The 17,504-nt window shown below is 42.8% G+C and overlaps 1 protein-coding gene across 2 annotated transcripts in view; it reads left to right on the forward strand.

Annotated features, from left to right (window-relative positions):
• The first annotated feature begins 417 nt into the window (after nucleotides 1-417).
• Nucleotides 418-17,504, forward strand: part of lmo3 (LIM domain only 3) — a 49,595-nt gene continuing 32,508 nt past the window's right edge. Inside the window, exons 1-2 of one of the 2 annotated variants that reach the window (XM_085376057.1) lie at nucleotides 418-442; nucleotides 3,243-3,456. In XM_085376057.1, coding sequence (XP_085232183.1) covers nucleotides 3,251-3,456 — 206 coding nt within the window. In that variant the 5' untranslated portion in view covers nucleotides 418-442; nucleotides 3,243-3,250. Of the gene's footprint in view, nucleotides 443-927; nucleotides 953-3,242; nucleotides 3,457-17,504 lie in introns of those variants that run through there. The other variant, XM_085376056.1, reaches the window with a different exon arrangement.

The following is a 17,504-nucleotide window of genomic DNA, read 5'->3' on the forward strand; positions in this document are numbered from 1 at the left end:
GAGTTACCTCTGTGACTCTCTGAGAGCTGCTCATCTCAATATTAGTGTCAGTGTTAGGAGTAAACTGCTCTACCTACACGTGGACTATTGCATTTGCTTCTGTATCTATAATGTAGACCCTCCAAAATCAAAGAAAGTGGGCGTGTACGGGAGGCATCCTTTAAAAACAGCTGCTAATAACTGATCATATCGTGTCACTGCTGAGAAGACTGGAGGTGGGAGAATACTAAGAGAAACTTCAGTCTCTGACAGACCCGAGCTCCCTGCAGCTTCCACCTGTAGCTAGCTGCTGACACACCAAGCAGTCGCTCCTGGAAGTCTTTGTTTCCAAGCTCCAGGTCAATGTGGCGACCTGCGCTGCCAGTTGCTCCAACTCTGGCAATCTGTAGCTGCTTCAATTCGCTGCTTTAGTTTAGGCTTCGGTTGAAACTTGCTGAGAGAGGTGAGTGATCAGAAGAATGAGCCTCACTGAAAACAAAGGTGGCAGAAATAGCGTCGAAAACAAGGCTTCATACGTGTAAGAGTTTGGGAAGAGCGCGCTTACTGCTCGGTGAGGGAGCCGCTGTGCGTAACCTCTGCTCTGCCTGCTGATGAGCCAAGCAGCATGCAGCAGGAGCCGCTGTGATGAGGTTGCCAGTGTCGTGGAGGGGAAGCATCTCTTTGTCGTTCTGTCATTCGCTGCCTGCCTCTCTCTGCGCACCGATAAACGTGCTCTCACACACTGTGCGACGCCCGACGGGAGCAAACGCATCCGCCTGCGTTTTATTAGCCGGCGTTTCTCCTTCTCTTCATTCCACTTTGGCCGCCGTGCTGGATTGTTCCCTCTCTAACAAAGCCTGATCTCAGTCTGCCTGCAGACAGCTGATCTCCGGTCCAGGCGGTTCCGGGTTGCATGGTGGTGCTTCGGCTGCTCCAGCGGCTCAACAAATGCAGAAAAGGGAGAAAAGTTTCGGTAAGACGCTTTCTTTGGCTTCGGCTTGTATGAACGGAACGTTTTCTGTGTGTTTGGAGTGTTCTGCGTCGACAAGTTACAGCATCTCTGCGTCGAAGGCGACGCGTTCACATCTGACCTGCTTTTGCTAGAAACGATCCATTATCTAACTTGCCTCATTTTATCGAGAGCACCTCACGAATGCGTGAGAGCGGTGTGCGTTTGTCGGTAATTAAACGGCAGACAGGTCCACACGGTGCTGTTCCATGTGTTTGTGCGAGGTGCGTGGAAATGCGAGTCTGTGAAATCCGTCATTGGCCTCTAACGATAATGCGCTCCCACGACAACAGTGATTAAACTCGGGGTGAAAACGCGAGCATCAGCTCGCACTGGAACACCGTTGTTGTCTCTGTTCGCCGTCCTCCATTCGTTCGGGATTCACACGATGATGCTGCGGACGCGCAGCAGCAGCAGCTTAGAAGCCCACAATGAACGGGGGAAAGGGAGGCTACGAGCCAGCAGCAAGTGAACAGATATGATTAGTACTCCGAGCTTTCTTTGGGAGCTTTTGTTCAGCACTTCCCCGGCAATCGAAAAAGCGAAGCGGCCACATTCCTGCCGTGCTTCCCCTCCTCTCTGCCGAGTTTATGGCACAGTAAAAGGGCTGTGGAAACTCTTGCTTCTTTTGGTTTGGTAATGAGTCGCGGGGACTTTGTAGTGTTAACGAGGCCGGACGGATCAGTGCCGCTGAGCGGGCGCGGGGGAGCAGCCATGCGCTCCGTTCTCTAAATCCAGCCAATTAACAAATCGGCAGCCCCAACACAACACAAACGAGCTGAGCCGCCTCCCGCACCGCGGCGAGAAAAACTAACTTTTTACAGAATTTGTGGGAGATTAAAAGGACGCACATCTGTTTTTACAGATTATTAATAGTTTGTAAACACATGTCATTCAAACTGCATCGTTTCCTGCTGCTGAACACATTCAACGCAGTTTTCATGTGACATTTAAACACGATAGAGGACGCTGTGTTTATTCCAGTGAACAGCAGGTTCAAGTTATCTGGTAATAAATACTGATCAGTCTGCACTTACAACTAAGCCAACTAACATAATAAAACTATGTTAGTAACCTCAAAGGACAAACGACTACAGCGACACGGTGCAGCCCTCAAACTCTGACAGGTTTTAATATTTAAAGATGACCCGAGCTAAACATGCAGCTTAAACACTGTGGTCTGTGTGTGTGGGCGGGGGTGGGGGACAAAGGGGAGTGGGACCGTGCCACTCCTCGGAGAATGGCAGGAGAATACTAATTCCAGCCTCATGCAAAAACTCAGTGACCCCCACCTTCTCACCGCCTCAACGGCCCAACAAAGGCTTCCCATAGTTAGCTCAGGCCAAACAATACAGGCCACTGCAAACCTCCTCGGCTCTAACCACACCCCCAAAGACTAAGGTGCAAAAGAGCTGGGAAACTGTGGCGTGGGGTCTGTGTGGGCATGCACTGAAACTCAGTGTTTTCATTCATGGTTGTGTAAAAGCTGCTCTGCCTGGACATAATCAAATGTAAGGCAAACATGTGTGCTAAGGTCAGAAAAGTGTCGGGTTCCTGTAAGAAGTGTTTCTTTAATCAAACAATGCACCACATCCTGCTCTGACTGATGTGCTAATCAGGGAAACTGTTGTTTCAGTCTGAATTATAAATGTTGCACAGCTCGTCTTTACTGTAACACCTTTATGGAAGCTGCTGCAGTCTTTGCACTAAACCTCATTCTGGATCTACTTTGAACTGCTCCCTGATTCACAGCAGCTTTGCATGTTTGATTTACCAGATTTTTCTTACAACAGGTGCAAAAGCCCAAAGGTATTTATGTCTTCTCTGGACGGGGCCGATCTGTAAACCACTACACTACGGAGCTCTTATTGTAAATATTCCCAAATAAAGGAAAACACCACACACACATACCTACAACATACATACATGTAGTAAATGTCATCACAGTTCCCAATTAAAAAACAAATCTGTAACTCTGAGCATTTTGTGATAACACTGACTGTACAAACACGACAGTGTAAGACTGAGGGCTGCATTAAAATCAAAGCACATTATCCCTGATTTTATGTCTTATTTCACTTTTCTTGTCAATGTTCTTAATTGCCATGATTTTAAACAGTGCATTACATGTATGTAACTTGAGGTCTAGTTCTCTGTTTATCCAGGTTTTGATTTTTTTTCATTTAATCGTTCTGTGATCCTTCATGTGTTTACCTGCTCGATGATTTTAAAGCTTTGTTTGTGCTTCTCCCAGGTATACAAATGCTTTCCGTCCAGCCGGACACCAAGCCTAAAGGCTGTGCCGGCTGTAACCGGAAGATCAAGGACCGCTACCTGCTGAAGGCTCTCGATAAGTACTGGCACGAGGACTGCCTCAAGTGTGCCTGCTGTGATTGCAGACTGGGCGAGGTGGGATCCACTCTGTACACCAAAGCCAATCTCATCCTGTGTCGAAGAGACTACCTACGGTAAGAGAGACCGCTGACGTTTTGGCAGTAAGCGAACGCAGCACACCAAGTGTTAAATGTTCGATTGTATTTTCAATGTGTATTTTATTTTTATCTTCTTAGTATTTTGTTTCATATATAATCTTTTTAAACAGGCACTAGTAACCATCACAGGAGTGTGAGCCAATCTTCCTAAATTGGTTCCAGGTAGTAACTGCATCGGTGTATCGGAATAACAAGGGTCAGTTATGTACATAATTCTTTAAAAAAAGACTGACAGCATGATGTTACAATATTAATGTATCTACTCGCTGAAATGTGATGATTTTATTGGAAATGGCAGCAACTCTGATATTGAAACATTATCATGATTAATAAAGTTAAAAGGTAATAAAGTGCCTGAAGAACTTTTACTTGATTTTCCGCGCAGTCCGACCCATAAATAGAAACGTTATTTCACATTAGCAGTGACACGTCCTTTATAGCTTCTCTCGCCTACAAACTGGGACATGGTGGAGTATTTTACTACTGTGACGGCAACTGCAACATAAGAACTGTTGTTACTAAATTTTAAAAAGGAAACTTATTCGTTTGTATCTAAAAATGTGAATATTTTATTTTCATTTTCAGACTCTGTCTCTGTGGGCACGTGTGTGATAAGTACAAAAACAGCAGAAAATAAATAAGTTAGTGATTCTGTAACAACAGTCACAAAGAGTCAAAGCACCGGAAACAATAAACCTCGTCACAGTAATTCATTATCTCTCGAACCTAATTGGTGCACAGCAACATTTCATTATGACCAAACGATTCATGCTCTCTTTTTGTGTAATATTTTATCTATTTATCAGTGTGTGCGTTTCAGTAGTACTGTGTAACCAAGTGTGTTCACGTGGTCTGCATATTCACTGGAACAGACTGTAGTTTCGATACGTACAAATAGAAATAGAAGATTTTATTTGGCAGAAATCGAGTGTTTCTGTGCTCCTGTATAGAAACACAATCGTTGGTATATTTGTAAGTATAACTGATAATAAAACACTGGATCATTTAACTTCTTTAAATGGGAATAAAATCTGGAACTAATCATTTTTTAATTTTACAGACAAGGTTTTAATTATTTATTTATTTTAACACTGCAATGAATTGTTTTTTCATCCACTGTAATGCAGTAAACATTAGCAACAGTAAGTGTTTCCCTTCTAACAATCATCTTTGTTAGAAGCTTTTGAATAAATCAAACATTAATTATCCATCAGGGTCGTGGGTGGCTGGAGCCAATAAAAATGAATTATTTCCAATTAAAATCTTTTTAGAGAATGTAACTATTATTATTATTAAAATTTCAAATATATCCATTTCTGACTTTACGTCATCACAAAGACGATTCTGAAGATACTGAAACACTTTAAGTTCGATCCTTTCTGTGTTGTCGTGGCCTCCTGTGGGCTGATGTCAGGAAACAGCTGCTGTTGTTTTTGAAGTTACGTTCATGTTAAATCAGCTTGTAGTTTATGGCGAGCCGCCATTACAACCTTGAAGTTTAATCTGCATGCGGTTTGTGAAATTGTTTAATTTTTGGATTTGTGAGAATGAAAGTTTTGTAATTTCACATCGATGCTTAGCGCTGTGATGAGGTCACTCTTCTGTTTTAGCTAAATGTTTTAATGGAGTTCGAGTAGGATATGAAGACATGAAGGTTTCTGACAGCGTTACGTTTCTTCTTTGCAGCTCTTCCATCAAAGTCGACTGAATGAGACTTCAGTCTCAGCTGATGCAGGTTTATAAACAGCACATTTGCATAATGACTGAAAGCAGCACCTCTGACTAACGGTGAGCCGCAACGTCAGTTTCATGGTCATTAATACGGAAATTATCATGACCATTGATCAACAGCCACACTGATCAATGGTCATTGTTAATCAGCGGTGCTGGTTTCAGATGAACAGATTCAACTTTTGGGACTGACAATAAACCGTTCATGGAAGCTGTAGCAGAGTTCATGCTGTCATAGCATCACAGGGGTAAAATGAGCATGTTGTGGGTGTTGTCCTCAGTAGTGTTAGAGTTTAACACCTGAGAGAGCATGCCCGGACCGAATCAGCATCACGTCCCACAAAACCTGATGTTAGCGGGTTTTGTTTGCAGAGAAGTGGCTGCAGTATGCTGCACTGTGATCATGTTCTCACATCCTCGGCCAGTTTGACAGCTATGGACAAATTTATTAATAATAGTAAACGGATTGTTCCTTATGCAGCGTTTTGGTTTGGGGTTTTTGTCCTGTCCAAGCAGAATTATGGTCTGAATCCTTTGTTGTGTCAAACATATTTGCTCTCCCGGGAGGAGCACCGTAGCCTCGCTGTAGGCTCCTCTTGTTAACGTTTTTGTTTTATTTATTTACTTTATTATTCATATTGTCTTGTGGATGTTATGCTGCATCAGTCGGGGGGCGAACACCAGACTGAACAATAAGCAAAGAAATAGAAAAAGGAGAATCCCCCAGAACAGATCCCAGGCCCCCAGGAGGCTGCTAGACTTACGCAGACCCCCAGCAAGAGACACGGGGAGCTGGGGCTGCAGCTGAGCACCACCAGCCACGTGATGGAAGTGATCAGTGCGGACCAGAGAGAAATACACTCGTCCAACCACTGAGTAATATACAAACTGGGCATAGGGCAGTGAGGACTGTATGTGTGATGTATTTGTTTCCATGTTAGCTTTGGCTACGATGCACAGCTTGGCTGAGGCTGGGATACACGTGTGGACAGCTGCTATTCAACAAACCTGCTGTTGTTCATTCCAGATTTTGAAAATGTTGTATTCACTTCTCATGCCATGACAGAACATTTAGTTGATTTAACCTGTGATATCATCTTCTGCCATATTTAGTAGAGGAATATAGTTCAATAGTGTTACGTTCTTTGTCTGGGCGTGTATTGAACGCAACAAGAAATTGGCCCACTCCCACTCCCACTCCACCAAAGCAAGAAAACAAACAGTATCTTTTAAAGTGCTAAGCAGCCATTTATTTGCTTCAGCAGTGAGCAGTGTTAAAAATAACAAACAGAACTCCCTGATGGTCCCTATGCTTTCCTACACAAATGAAAAACAAGACAATTCACTTACCAAAGTTTCTAAATGACAAACAGGAGAAAACTCAATCAACAAAAATGGCTCCTCACGCCTACCAGGCTGCTGCAGTGAAGGATATATACAAGGGGAACAAAATACACAATTGCTGCTTTACAAATCTATTACAGCTATTTACAAAATTAAGATACTAACAACACACACACACACACACACACACACACACACACAGTTATACTTGCACATCAATGGGCAAAGACACAATGACTCAAAACACAGGCTCTTTGTTGGATGTGGAGGCTAGTAGAGAGGGGGGGCCAGGTGGCTGTCATCCGGTAGTTAAATACTGGAGGTGATCAACCAATTATCCAATCCCAGGACAGGAAGAGACTCCGCCCAGGTGTCCACCTCCTAAGAGAAGAAGGGGAAAAACCCACAGCCATCCTCTGGTGGGAGGAGTCACATAAACAAACACTGACAACATTGGATCATAACAATAGCTGGTGGAAAAATGTATACATAAATTTGTAATGTTACCCAGCTGCAGTGGGGTGGTGGAGGTGATCACACCGGTTGATTTACTCCAGCTAACAGAGTATTCTGATACTGATGAGAACTTATCAGTGTGATCGTTTTAAGAAGACAAGTTTATTTGTTCCAAAGGAAAAGCAGCACATTGTCAGCATGCAGGCTTATCTTATGGTCTGTAGTTTCATTTTGAATTTCTTTAACATCTATGTTTTTCCATACAAACACCCAAAAGTGAGGAGGGAAGTGTGCAGCCCCGTCTGGTGGCCCTCCTGACATTGAAGGTTTGGGAAGTAAGATCATTTATCCTAACACTGCATTTAGATTCAATGTATGAAGACTGAACCATCCAAATTTGTGCAGATTCTAATGAAAACTCCCAGTTTACCTGTTCAAAAGCTTTCTCTGCATCTAAAGACACAGCCATGGCTCCTAATTTGCTGATGAAGCAGTAATCTGTTACATTAATTAGTCTGTGTGTATTATTGGCTGAGTGTCGACCACTGATAAAACCTGTTTGGTCAGATGAATTATGAATGGAGAGATTGTTTTCATCTTTGCAGTGAGAGTGGGTGACAGCTGGATGGGACTGTAGGATCTATGCCTGCTGTAAGAGTTCATGTTTGGATGCTGTCGTTGGCCAATGTTCTGTAAAACTCTGCTTTTCCTGCTCTGCTACAATTTTACAAAATCAAACTCTGAAAAGTGATACATACAACATGCATTTTTGCACTGCGTCATGTTTGTTGCATTCAGCACACAGTAACGAGTGTGTGTGTGTCTGCTGTGTTGCCCTGCTAGATGTTGCAAAGTAACAGACCAGAGGAGAGAGTAAGATGAGATGTACTTTATTAAACCCGAATTGGGAATTATTTTGTTATTGCAGTTAATACGACCAGTACTACTACTACTACTAATAATAATAATAATAAGTGCCTGGTGCGTGTATAGACACACACAGATATATGCAGATGCACATGTGTGTGTGCTATACAGTGTGTTATGAAAAGCACTATTGATTAGTCAAATCGGACTCAATTATTATTCGTAATTGAAACAAAAGTTTAAAAAGTATTTTAGTTTCTTTAAATTCAAATCGTCTTCCCTGATAGCAGTGGGCAACATCCTGTCCCACGATAGACACAGACATTGTAGTTGTCTTCCATCTTCCATCGATCATTTCTAATAAACCTGCTGTTCAGCTCGACTTTTCTTCCTCCTGTAGGATCCTTTGTTTCTGTTTGGGCTCCAAAACGTTGGACTCGTCCCCCTCTTCAGATTCGACCAGCAGCTCCAACAGGAAACATGTTCTCGACAGCGTTCTCACCGTCAAACTAGTTTGAACTCACTGTATTATTTTTCCCACTCTACCTTTGTGTCCACATCGAGTCCCGTGCTTCTAGAGTTTCTACTTTTAACATTACACTTAAAACTTGTGGATCACATGACCCTGAAAACTCCTTAGTTACAGCCTTTGCTCAGCCTGCTGTGATACACAATGACTCTACAGCAGGTTCAGTGCTCTGTGGTTTCTACTGGGACAACTGACAGACTGCACTCCTGGAATTCCCTCGTGGTCTTGAGTAGCATTCCCACCTTATTGCTGAAAGACGTCTGATTGCCCAGGATGAGACTGTTCATATTTCCTCCCTTTTGCTCTTTAGCTCCAGCTCTCAGCTGTTTCCTCTGTAGATCATTCAGGACAGCAGGTTTGGTTCAGTCCAGTCACAGAGGTATATTCAGTGCCATCAGCTGTTCAGTGTAAACAATGCAGCTCACAGAAAAACAACCACATGAAAAGTGTGTGTAATACATTTCTTACTTATTAAAAGTAACTCAGAATGTGATGAAGGAAAAAACACAGGAGCTGCCTCGACTGTACTCAGAGTATTTATGCCTAAAACACTTGTTAACACAGTACAATGTAAATGTTGTTTTTTGATTACTTTCCATGCTCTGCCTGCAGGAGTTGGTTGCTCACATGAAGCCCTCAGGTTCCCCTTATGATGCTCTCCCTCCTCGATTTTTCAAAGAGGTTTTTCTCACTATAGCATCAGCTGTACAATCCATTGTAAATAGTAGTCTGTCCTCTGGTGTTGTACCTGTCAATCTCAAACATGCAGTGATTCAGCCTCTACTCAAAAAACCTGCTCTTGATCCTGATATTATTGCGAATTACAGACCTATTTCCAAACTGCCTTTTATCTCAAAGATTCTTGAAAAGGTAGTTTACAAGCAATTAATGTCCTTCCTAGAAGAACACGGTATTTTAGAAGTTTTCCAATCTGGTTTTAAAGCTTTACATAGTACTGAATCTGCCCTTTTAAGAGTTTTTAATGATGTGTTTTTGGCAAATGACTCAGGTGACTGTGTTATTATTGTGCTGTTAGATTTAACTGCTGCTTTTGATACAGTGGATCATAATATTTTAATTTCCCGTTTAGAGCAGTTGGTGGGTATGCGGAGTACCGCACTGCAGTGGCTCAGATCCTATTTGGCAGAGCGAACTTTCTCTGTGAAACTAGGGGAGTTTGTATCCTCTACTGCTTCTCTTCAATGTGGGGTTCCACAGGGTTCAGTTTTAGGCCCGCTTCTTTTCTCTCTATATCTCCGACCCCTTGGGTCTATTTTCAGGAAACATGGGATTTCTTTCCACTGCTACGCCGATGACTCCCAGATTTATTTCCCACTTAAAAAGATAAATGGCTTCTCAGTAGACCCGCTGCTCAGATGCCTTGATGAAATAAGGACTTGGATGGCTTTGAACTTTTTACATTTTAATGAACAGAAAACAGAAGTGATGGTTTTTGGTGGCGCTTCTGAGGCCACTATTATAGATCTTGGTTCACTGGCACAGTATGTTAAACCAGTCATCACTAATCTGGGAGTTAAAATAGAGGCAAATCTTAAACTTGAAAGCCAGGTCAGAGCTGTTGTAAGATCTAGCTTTTTTTCATTTGAGGGAATTAGCCAAAATAAAGCCTATCTTATCGAAACAGCATTTTCAGACAGTAATCCATGCCTTTGTTACTTCTAGACTGGATTATTGTAACGCACTTTATTTTGGGGTTAGTGATGCGTCCATTAGGCGCCTGCAGGTTGTGCAAAATGCTGCAGCACGTCTTTTAACTGGAACAAAAAAGTTTGAGCACATTACCCCAATTTTAATTTCACTCCACTGGCTACCTGTACATTTTAGGATTGTTTTTAAAATTCTCTTATTTGCTTTTAAATCTCTTAATGGCCTGGCCCCCCCCTACCTCTCGGAGCTACTACAACCATATACACCTCCCCGTTCCCTTAGGTCCGCCAATCAGCAGCTCCTTAAGGTACCGAAAACTAAGTATAAATTTAAAGGTGATCGTGCTTTTGCTGTAGCTGCTCCAAAGTTGTGGAATGATCTGCCCTTGCATGTTAGGCAGGCCTCTTCTCTCTCTGAATTTAAAAGTCTTCTTAAAACATATTTATTCGCTGAAGCCTTTGGCATTGATTAGAGGGGTTGACTCAATTTGTTTTAACATGTTTCAATTTATTGTATCTATTTATTTTATCGTATCTCATTTTAATTTTCTTTACGTATGCTATTAACATGTACAGCACTTTGTGAAACTCTGGTTTTATGTTAAAGTGCTTTAGAAATAAAGTTGGTATGGTATGGTATGGTACTTTAAATAACTTTAAGTTACATTTATATAAGCGCATGCAGATACTAAATTGCCCATAGGTGTGAATGGTTGTCTGTCTCTGTGTGTTGGTCCTGCGACAGACTGGCGACCTGTCCAGGGTGGACCCCGCCTCTCGCCCTGCGACAGCTGGGATAGGCTCCAGCGCCCTCGCGACCCTGAAAAGGAGAAGCAGAAGCAGATGGATGGAGTTAAATCTATGACAGTTTTTAGAGCAGGGCTCCATGATGTGAATGACCCTGAATATGTGGAGTGTTTCGTGTCCACTTTGATAAGTGAAATATTACCCAAACCACAGCTTCAGGTTAGGTGGAGCCACTGGTTTCATCTTTTAAAAACATTAAAGCTTAAGCTAAAAGCTGCAGTAGACTAAAGTACATTTCCATGTGACATGCAGTGGAGTGGTGTATGAAGTAGTGAGATATACTCAAGTACAAAACATGTACGTTACTTAAATGCATTCGACCGTCGATCATAAAAACGAGGACACACTAACGTTTTTTTCAAATCTTTCTCGTGTCCTTTCGGTGAGTTTCACCCTTAGCCAGCACAAATGAATCAACCATCATGTTAGTAACAATACTCATGTACTGATTGTCAGTGTTACTGTGCTGTTACTGTTCGGGACATTCTTCGTACCAGTGTGTGGAGTTATTGATGCTTGTGATCGTGCAGAGGCGTCATTTCCATCCGGACGGTATTCTTGTCAGTTTATGGTCTTATTCCAGAATCAGTTGATTTGGTTTCTGGTCCTTTGGGGGCCTTTTGGAAAACTCCAGGTGTCACGTGGCTTTTACTTAGGAGTGGGTTCCCCCACACAGGCCTGATTGGTGTTGTGCTGTTTGCCCTTCCAGAAGGTTCTCCTCTGTCCACAGAGCCGTGCTGCAGCTCCGTCAGACTCATCGTTCTGAATTTAACAGAATTCACAAGAATTTCAAGCAAACTTTTTTCTTTTTAAACTTTGTCATGATGAGTTTTTGTGTGAAGGGTTGAGGTTACAGGGAAGCCCAGCTGTCACAGGAGGAGAGGGTATGGACAGGTCGCCAGTCTGTCACAGGGCTAACAAGCACAGACATTCACACTCACATTGACACTTACACTAACGTAGCCCTGCTGTGGGAGGAAGCCATAGCACCCGGAGAGAACCCACACAGGAAGCCCCGGCCTGGTGGATCTGTGACCTCCTGTGAGACAACAGTGCTAATCACAGCACCACTGTACTGTGTTTGAAGATCAATTTAATTCATTCTGGAATAATAACATGACAAAGTGTGAACTTGACCTCTGACCTTGAGGTCATTGAGATTGAAACTTGTCAGAGTTTCAGTAGATACAGCTGTGGTATCAGTTTCAAACATCTGCCTCGTTCCTGAGTTATCACTTTTAAAACGCCGCCTGCCTTGTGATGACGATCAACCTTTGAGGGTTAAACTCGACACTCGGGCGGGCGACTATGTGAACAGTGCAGTAACTGAGTTCAATGAGCAAACAGGACAAACCTCCTGTTTATTTAAATATTATATATAATATCATTGAAATATAAACTTTGCTCTTTCAAGCTGAATTCCAGCAAAGCACAAAAAGTGAGGAACAAAGAAGATTGTTGGTCAAGTCGAGGAGCAACAGCGAGTTTAGCAGCACAAGCCAAGCAGGCTCTGCCTCTAGTATCAGATCTCCAATTAATAACTGGAGCAACCTTAATAAATTCCCATTTTCATGGACATTACCTCCGATGGTCCTTACGGAGCTGTAGGTGGTACAGAGTGAGGTTTATTCGTTCTGTCTCTGCATTTATATAAAAGGTCAGAAGTAGTTTGTTAAGAATGTCAAGAGACAGTTTTTATAAACGAGTACATCAAGACTGGAATAATACCCAAGTCACGAACAGTGTCGGGAGGGTAGCCCTGAGTAACATGAAGATCAGATCGAGTCTCATTACTACAAGTTCTCCGTGGCAGGTAGGACATGTATGTTATGCAAGTCTTCTGTTTGAGGGTTAGAATGATGGCAGGATGCTGTAAACGGACCAAACTTCAGTCAGGAGAACAACTGAGATAATCCATCCACAATACGAGGTTAGTCATTAATATACTGCAACAACATGGGAATTTTTTTTAATTCCTTACTTAGTTTACTTAAAGATTCCTTTATATTTTCTAAGAAAAGCAAAGACAGGTTACGGGGATTACTGGGAGCACAAGAGCTCACTGCGGATCAAGACTGGCATTGAAAGATGCTCAAACACAATACTGTTCAAGCTGAGGACCAGTCCTGCTGACAAGTGCCGGCTTCTGTCATCTGTCAGAGAACAAAAGTCCTTGACTGACTTGATGTGAACGGTTTGTGATCAACAGCAATCCAGACTGTAACACGGGGGGAGTATTTTGGAGCAGGAATGACGGCGAAGAATGAGATTAGTTACTCTTTCATCTTCAAAGTTCAAGGTGACTGAATTGATTGGATGTCTAGTGTCATGTGAGGTCCCTGCCTTTGGATTAATGAATGGCAAATATAGCAAACTGCAGCATCCACCATCCAACAAAGAGACCCAGGGCCCGCCACACCCAGGGCCCGCCACACCCAGGGCCCGCCACACCCAGGGCAATCAGTGACTGCACTATCACACACACACACACACACACCAACCTTAACTATTTTATTTCTACTTATTTAGTTTATCTCAATCTGTCCACTCAGGTTAGCAACATCACAAGAAGATTTCTATAATCCGCTGGCTTTGTCGAGTGCATGATGCACCCACATCCTTCTCCACGTGAACCCCACTCTATTTAGCAGGGTGACACGTTATTAGGCCTGACATAATCAAGGTTAATAGAATTCTTCAGGCGTCTGGAACCCAGAACGATGTAGTCCCACCAGCAGAGAAATAGTAATCCTCCAGCACAACACCTGCAATAAAAACTAAAAACAACAATAATAAACACACCAGGGGAAACCTGAAGAATCAGCACAAATGCAAACACAGTCAAAGCTATGATCTTTGTGCTTCACTCTCTCTCTGAATGTGGGAAAATACAACAAGATTATTTTATGACCCCTGTGAAACCAGAGCTTACACTGGTGATACTGGTAATAGCATGACAACACTGTTTATGCTGATATTTGATTTCCACAGTACAGAGGGATGAAAGCTCGGAGGATGGAGAGCAGACAGACTGACACATGTGAGTTTAAAAATGTGCAGAAAAGGAAGACTGTGGCGTGCGTGTCGGTGCTAATGTGAGGAGTCCAAGGTTGGATGCAGGAGTGGAAAGGCGATTGGGCATCTGTTAATGGAAAACTGTAAATTGCAGGCATCCGTTTTAAAGGCAGCACCAGGAAAACACTCATTTATCTATCTGTTTATTCATTTTTTAATCCAACTTCAATTTTCCTCTACAGTGGTTTTAGTAAGATTGTAACTGCCAGCAAATGCACAGCACCATCAACACTGCTGGATTTATTAATGTTTGGAAAAGCTGGCTATCAGTGAGGGATAAGCCTCCATGTACATGATGGGTCAGTTTAATCGTTCACATTTTCTCCTCACTGAGATCAACTTTCTACTCCACAGTCACTGTGTAACCCTGTGTGTAAATACAAATGAAAAATGCATCATGCTTTTATCTGGCTCATGACGCATTGTCAGTTTCCATATCAGTGTCAGGCCTGACTGTGACATCAAGTCAAGCTTTATCTGCAGGGGCGGGCAGACGGCGAATAGAAAAGCCTCTCGCCTCTAACATTCATGTATTTTAAATCTCATTCGGATCAAATTGTTTCCATCATTACATTTATAATAATAATGTAACAAGCAGTTTAGTGTGTGATTACTTGTTTTTTAAAGAACAGGATATTCAAGTGAATAATTGAAGGTCGTAATCGACATTCTGAAATATTCAGTCTTTTTAGACCAACTCCACTGATTCATGGCTCCATCAACATCCATTCTGTCTCCCTTCTTAATGTGAGCATGTGGATGTAGGCCACATGTTACAGTGAGTCGGCACTGATGGCCTTCTGCCCTGGACAAGCTGGATGTAAGCCTTAAGTGGCCCAAATGCAAAAAAGTAATTAGGAACCAAATATGACAAATGTGTAGTAAATATTAGGGGTGCTACGATACGCAAAATTCACGGTTCGATATTTTTTCGATACAAAAAAATGTTCATGCTTTTTTAATTTGTCATTTATTCAAATTATAAATATATATTTTAACTCAAAAGTACAGTTTTTAAATTTAATGTTGCTGAAACAACAAAGGGATAAAAAACTAAATCTAACTGATTGAGGAATCACTCATCATTGGAAAAGAGAGTTTATTACAGAGAAATGGCTCTTTCAAAATAAAAGCTCTACTATCCGCTTCTTCTGGGCTATATTCTCAGCAGCATATTAAACATATCAGGTCCCCATAAGGAGAATCATGTGCTAACGGCTGTCTAAATGACTCGGGTAAAGTTAGTAGCATGCTTGTTGTTTTTGTCTTTGCACTAGGATGATGTCGGAGTAAATGTGCAGTCATATTCGTTGTGTTCCCACTAGTGCTGTCAGCGTTAATCTGAAATGACGTTAACGCCACAACACGGCAAATCTCCGTTAACGAGCTACCGCGGATCGCCCCGTGCGTGGGGCTGGACGGTGTCAACACGTTAACGAGCTAACTGCGCTAACACACTAGTTCCCACCCATGTAATTGAGCATTGCATGGCACATCCAACATACTGTTTTACTTTAGTCCATGACGCGCTTACCTTCAGGGTCATACGTCACATGAAGACCAAAATAGTTCCAAAGGTCAGATCTGAATGAGGGTGGAGGAGGTTCAATTTGCCATGTTGCAACGGGCTTAGCTTCTGTCTTGCTAGTTTGCGCTGCGCTCACTGGATCTGCGCTGGACAGTGCAGCCTAGGCGGAGTAGTCGAACGCAGATCCACTGAGCGCTCAACACAGACAGCATCGTCAGAAGGAAAGTTGATAAAATAAATTTAAAATGTATTGTTCATACATATGCGTACCGAACCGAAAGCACTGTATCGAACGGTTCAATATCGATACGAGTATCGTTGCACCCCTAGTAAATATGCACTGGTTTCCTTAACTATGCTCGACATTTATAGCACATTAACAGCATCTGAGCGTCATGTCGTTAAGAAAAAGGGGGAAAAAACCAAGCAAATAATTGAGAGCTGTATCTCGCCCTGCAGTCGTCGCTTCTACTGTTTGTCAGAAACAAGAAGAAAAGGCTGAGGTGTTTCAAACTGTGCAAGAACTGGACTGGAAATCAGTGGCGACAGTTCTTATGGAGTGATAGATGCAGATTTTACATTTCTGGTTCAATAGATGAAAAGAGGTCGGGATTGAGATGCGACAGTGAGTGTGTGAATGCGACTGGTTCCTATACAGCACTTTGCTACTCTGAGCATTCAAAGCGCACAACTTGCCTTAGTCACACATTCACACAAGCTCTATTGTCTACAGTCACACTCTGATGGACGTATCAGAGTGCAGCTTTGAGTTTGTGTCTTGCCCGAGGATATTTGGGCTGCAGCCAGGGATCGAACTACCAACCTTCCAATGAGGAAATGACCTGCTACAGCCACCCCACCCGTGCAAAGCCATCTGTAAAACACGGTGGAGGCCACGTCGTGGTTCGGCACTGCAGACAGTAGTGTGGGGGATTGATTGACAGCGGCTTCGTTTTTCAGGATGACAGTGATCCCAAACATACTGCTGTGGCGTGGGTGTGGTCTCTGGCCGGCTGCAGAGGGGTGACGCAGTGAGCTCGGGGCGGCGCAGGGGCGGGGTGAACAGGTGTGCTGGGACATGAGTGTGATTATGTCTCTTTATATGTTCACAGTGACAGTCAGAGGGGCAGAGACGTGAGAGCGGAACAGGAGTGTCTGTGTCCCAGTGACAACAAAAACCACAGTGTGATCACATTCGAAAATAAAGTAGTGCTGTCATCACGTCCGCGTCCTGTCTATGCTTAACGGGTCCAGCGTTACAACTGCCAGTGAGGTCAAAGCATACCTGGGTAGAAAAACAGGAAATGGGTTAGACATGGGCACCCCTGAGCCCAGACCCCACATTACTGAAGCAGTGTAGGATCAACTTATGAGAGCCATTTATGAACTACTGCGTTTATATTGGAAAGGTTAGTATATTCAGGTGCCCACTGAGGAAACAGGGGAATGGCCTTTGACCACATTCTCTGTCGCAGGAATGCCACTAGTGAAAAAATGAAGTGTTGTGTAAGTGATGTTCAACCGGGAGAGGAATTGCAATTCATGTCCACTGAACAATAAAGAGGAAGTGGAGGCAAAGATGTTTGGACTTTGAGTCTTTGTAGCGCACAGCTGTGCAACACATGACTGCTGCGGTCATGTGGCACCAAGTACCAGTTTAATGGAAAGCCCTGGACCAGGCTTTGGAAAGTCCTTCAAGAAGCCTGGAGAAATAATCCTGAGTAGTACCTTAATTAATTACAAGAAACCTTGAGAAAGGGTCAAGTCTGGATTGGAGAATAAAGTGGTAATGGTGGAACTGGCAGTGAATTGGAAATACTGTGTTTTTCTTGTACACTGTATGTTTCAATACATTGCTGCACTTGTTTCCAAGTATAGAATAAGTATGGAATAAATAGGTGGCTGAGCCTTATACAGTATTGTATGGTTTGTCCTACGTCCTAAATATTCTATATCTACAGACACAAACATGGATGTCAAACCTCAACATTGAAGTTTACCTGAAGCCCACACACACAGG

This window comes from Diplotaxodon limnothrissa, linkage group LG17 (assembly GCF_057381915.1).
Source record: "Diplotaxodon limnothrissa isolate DT_005_m linkage group LG17, D_limnothrissa_male_GT1.1, whole genome shotgun sequence".
Classification (NCBI taxonomy): domain Eukaryota; kingdom Metazoa; phylum Chordata; class Actinopteri; order Cichliformes; family Cichlidae; genus Diplotaxodon; species Diplotaxodon limnothrissa.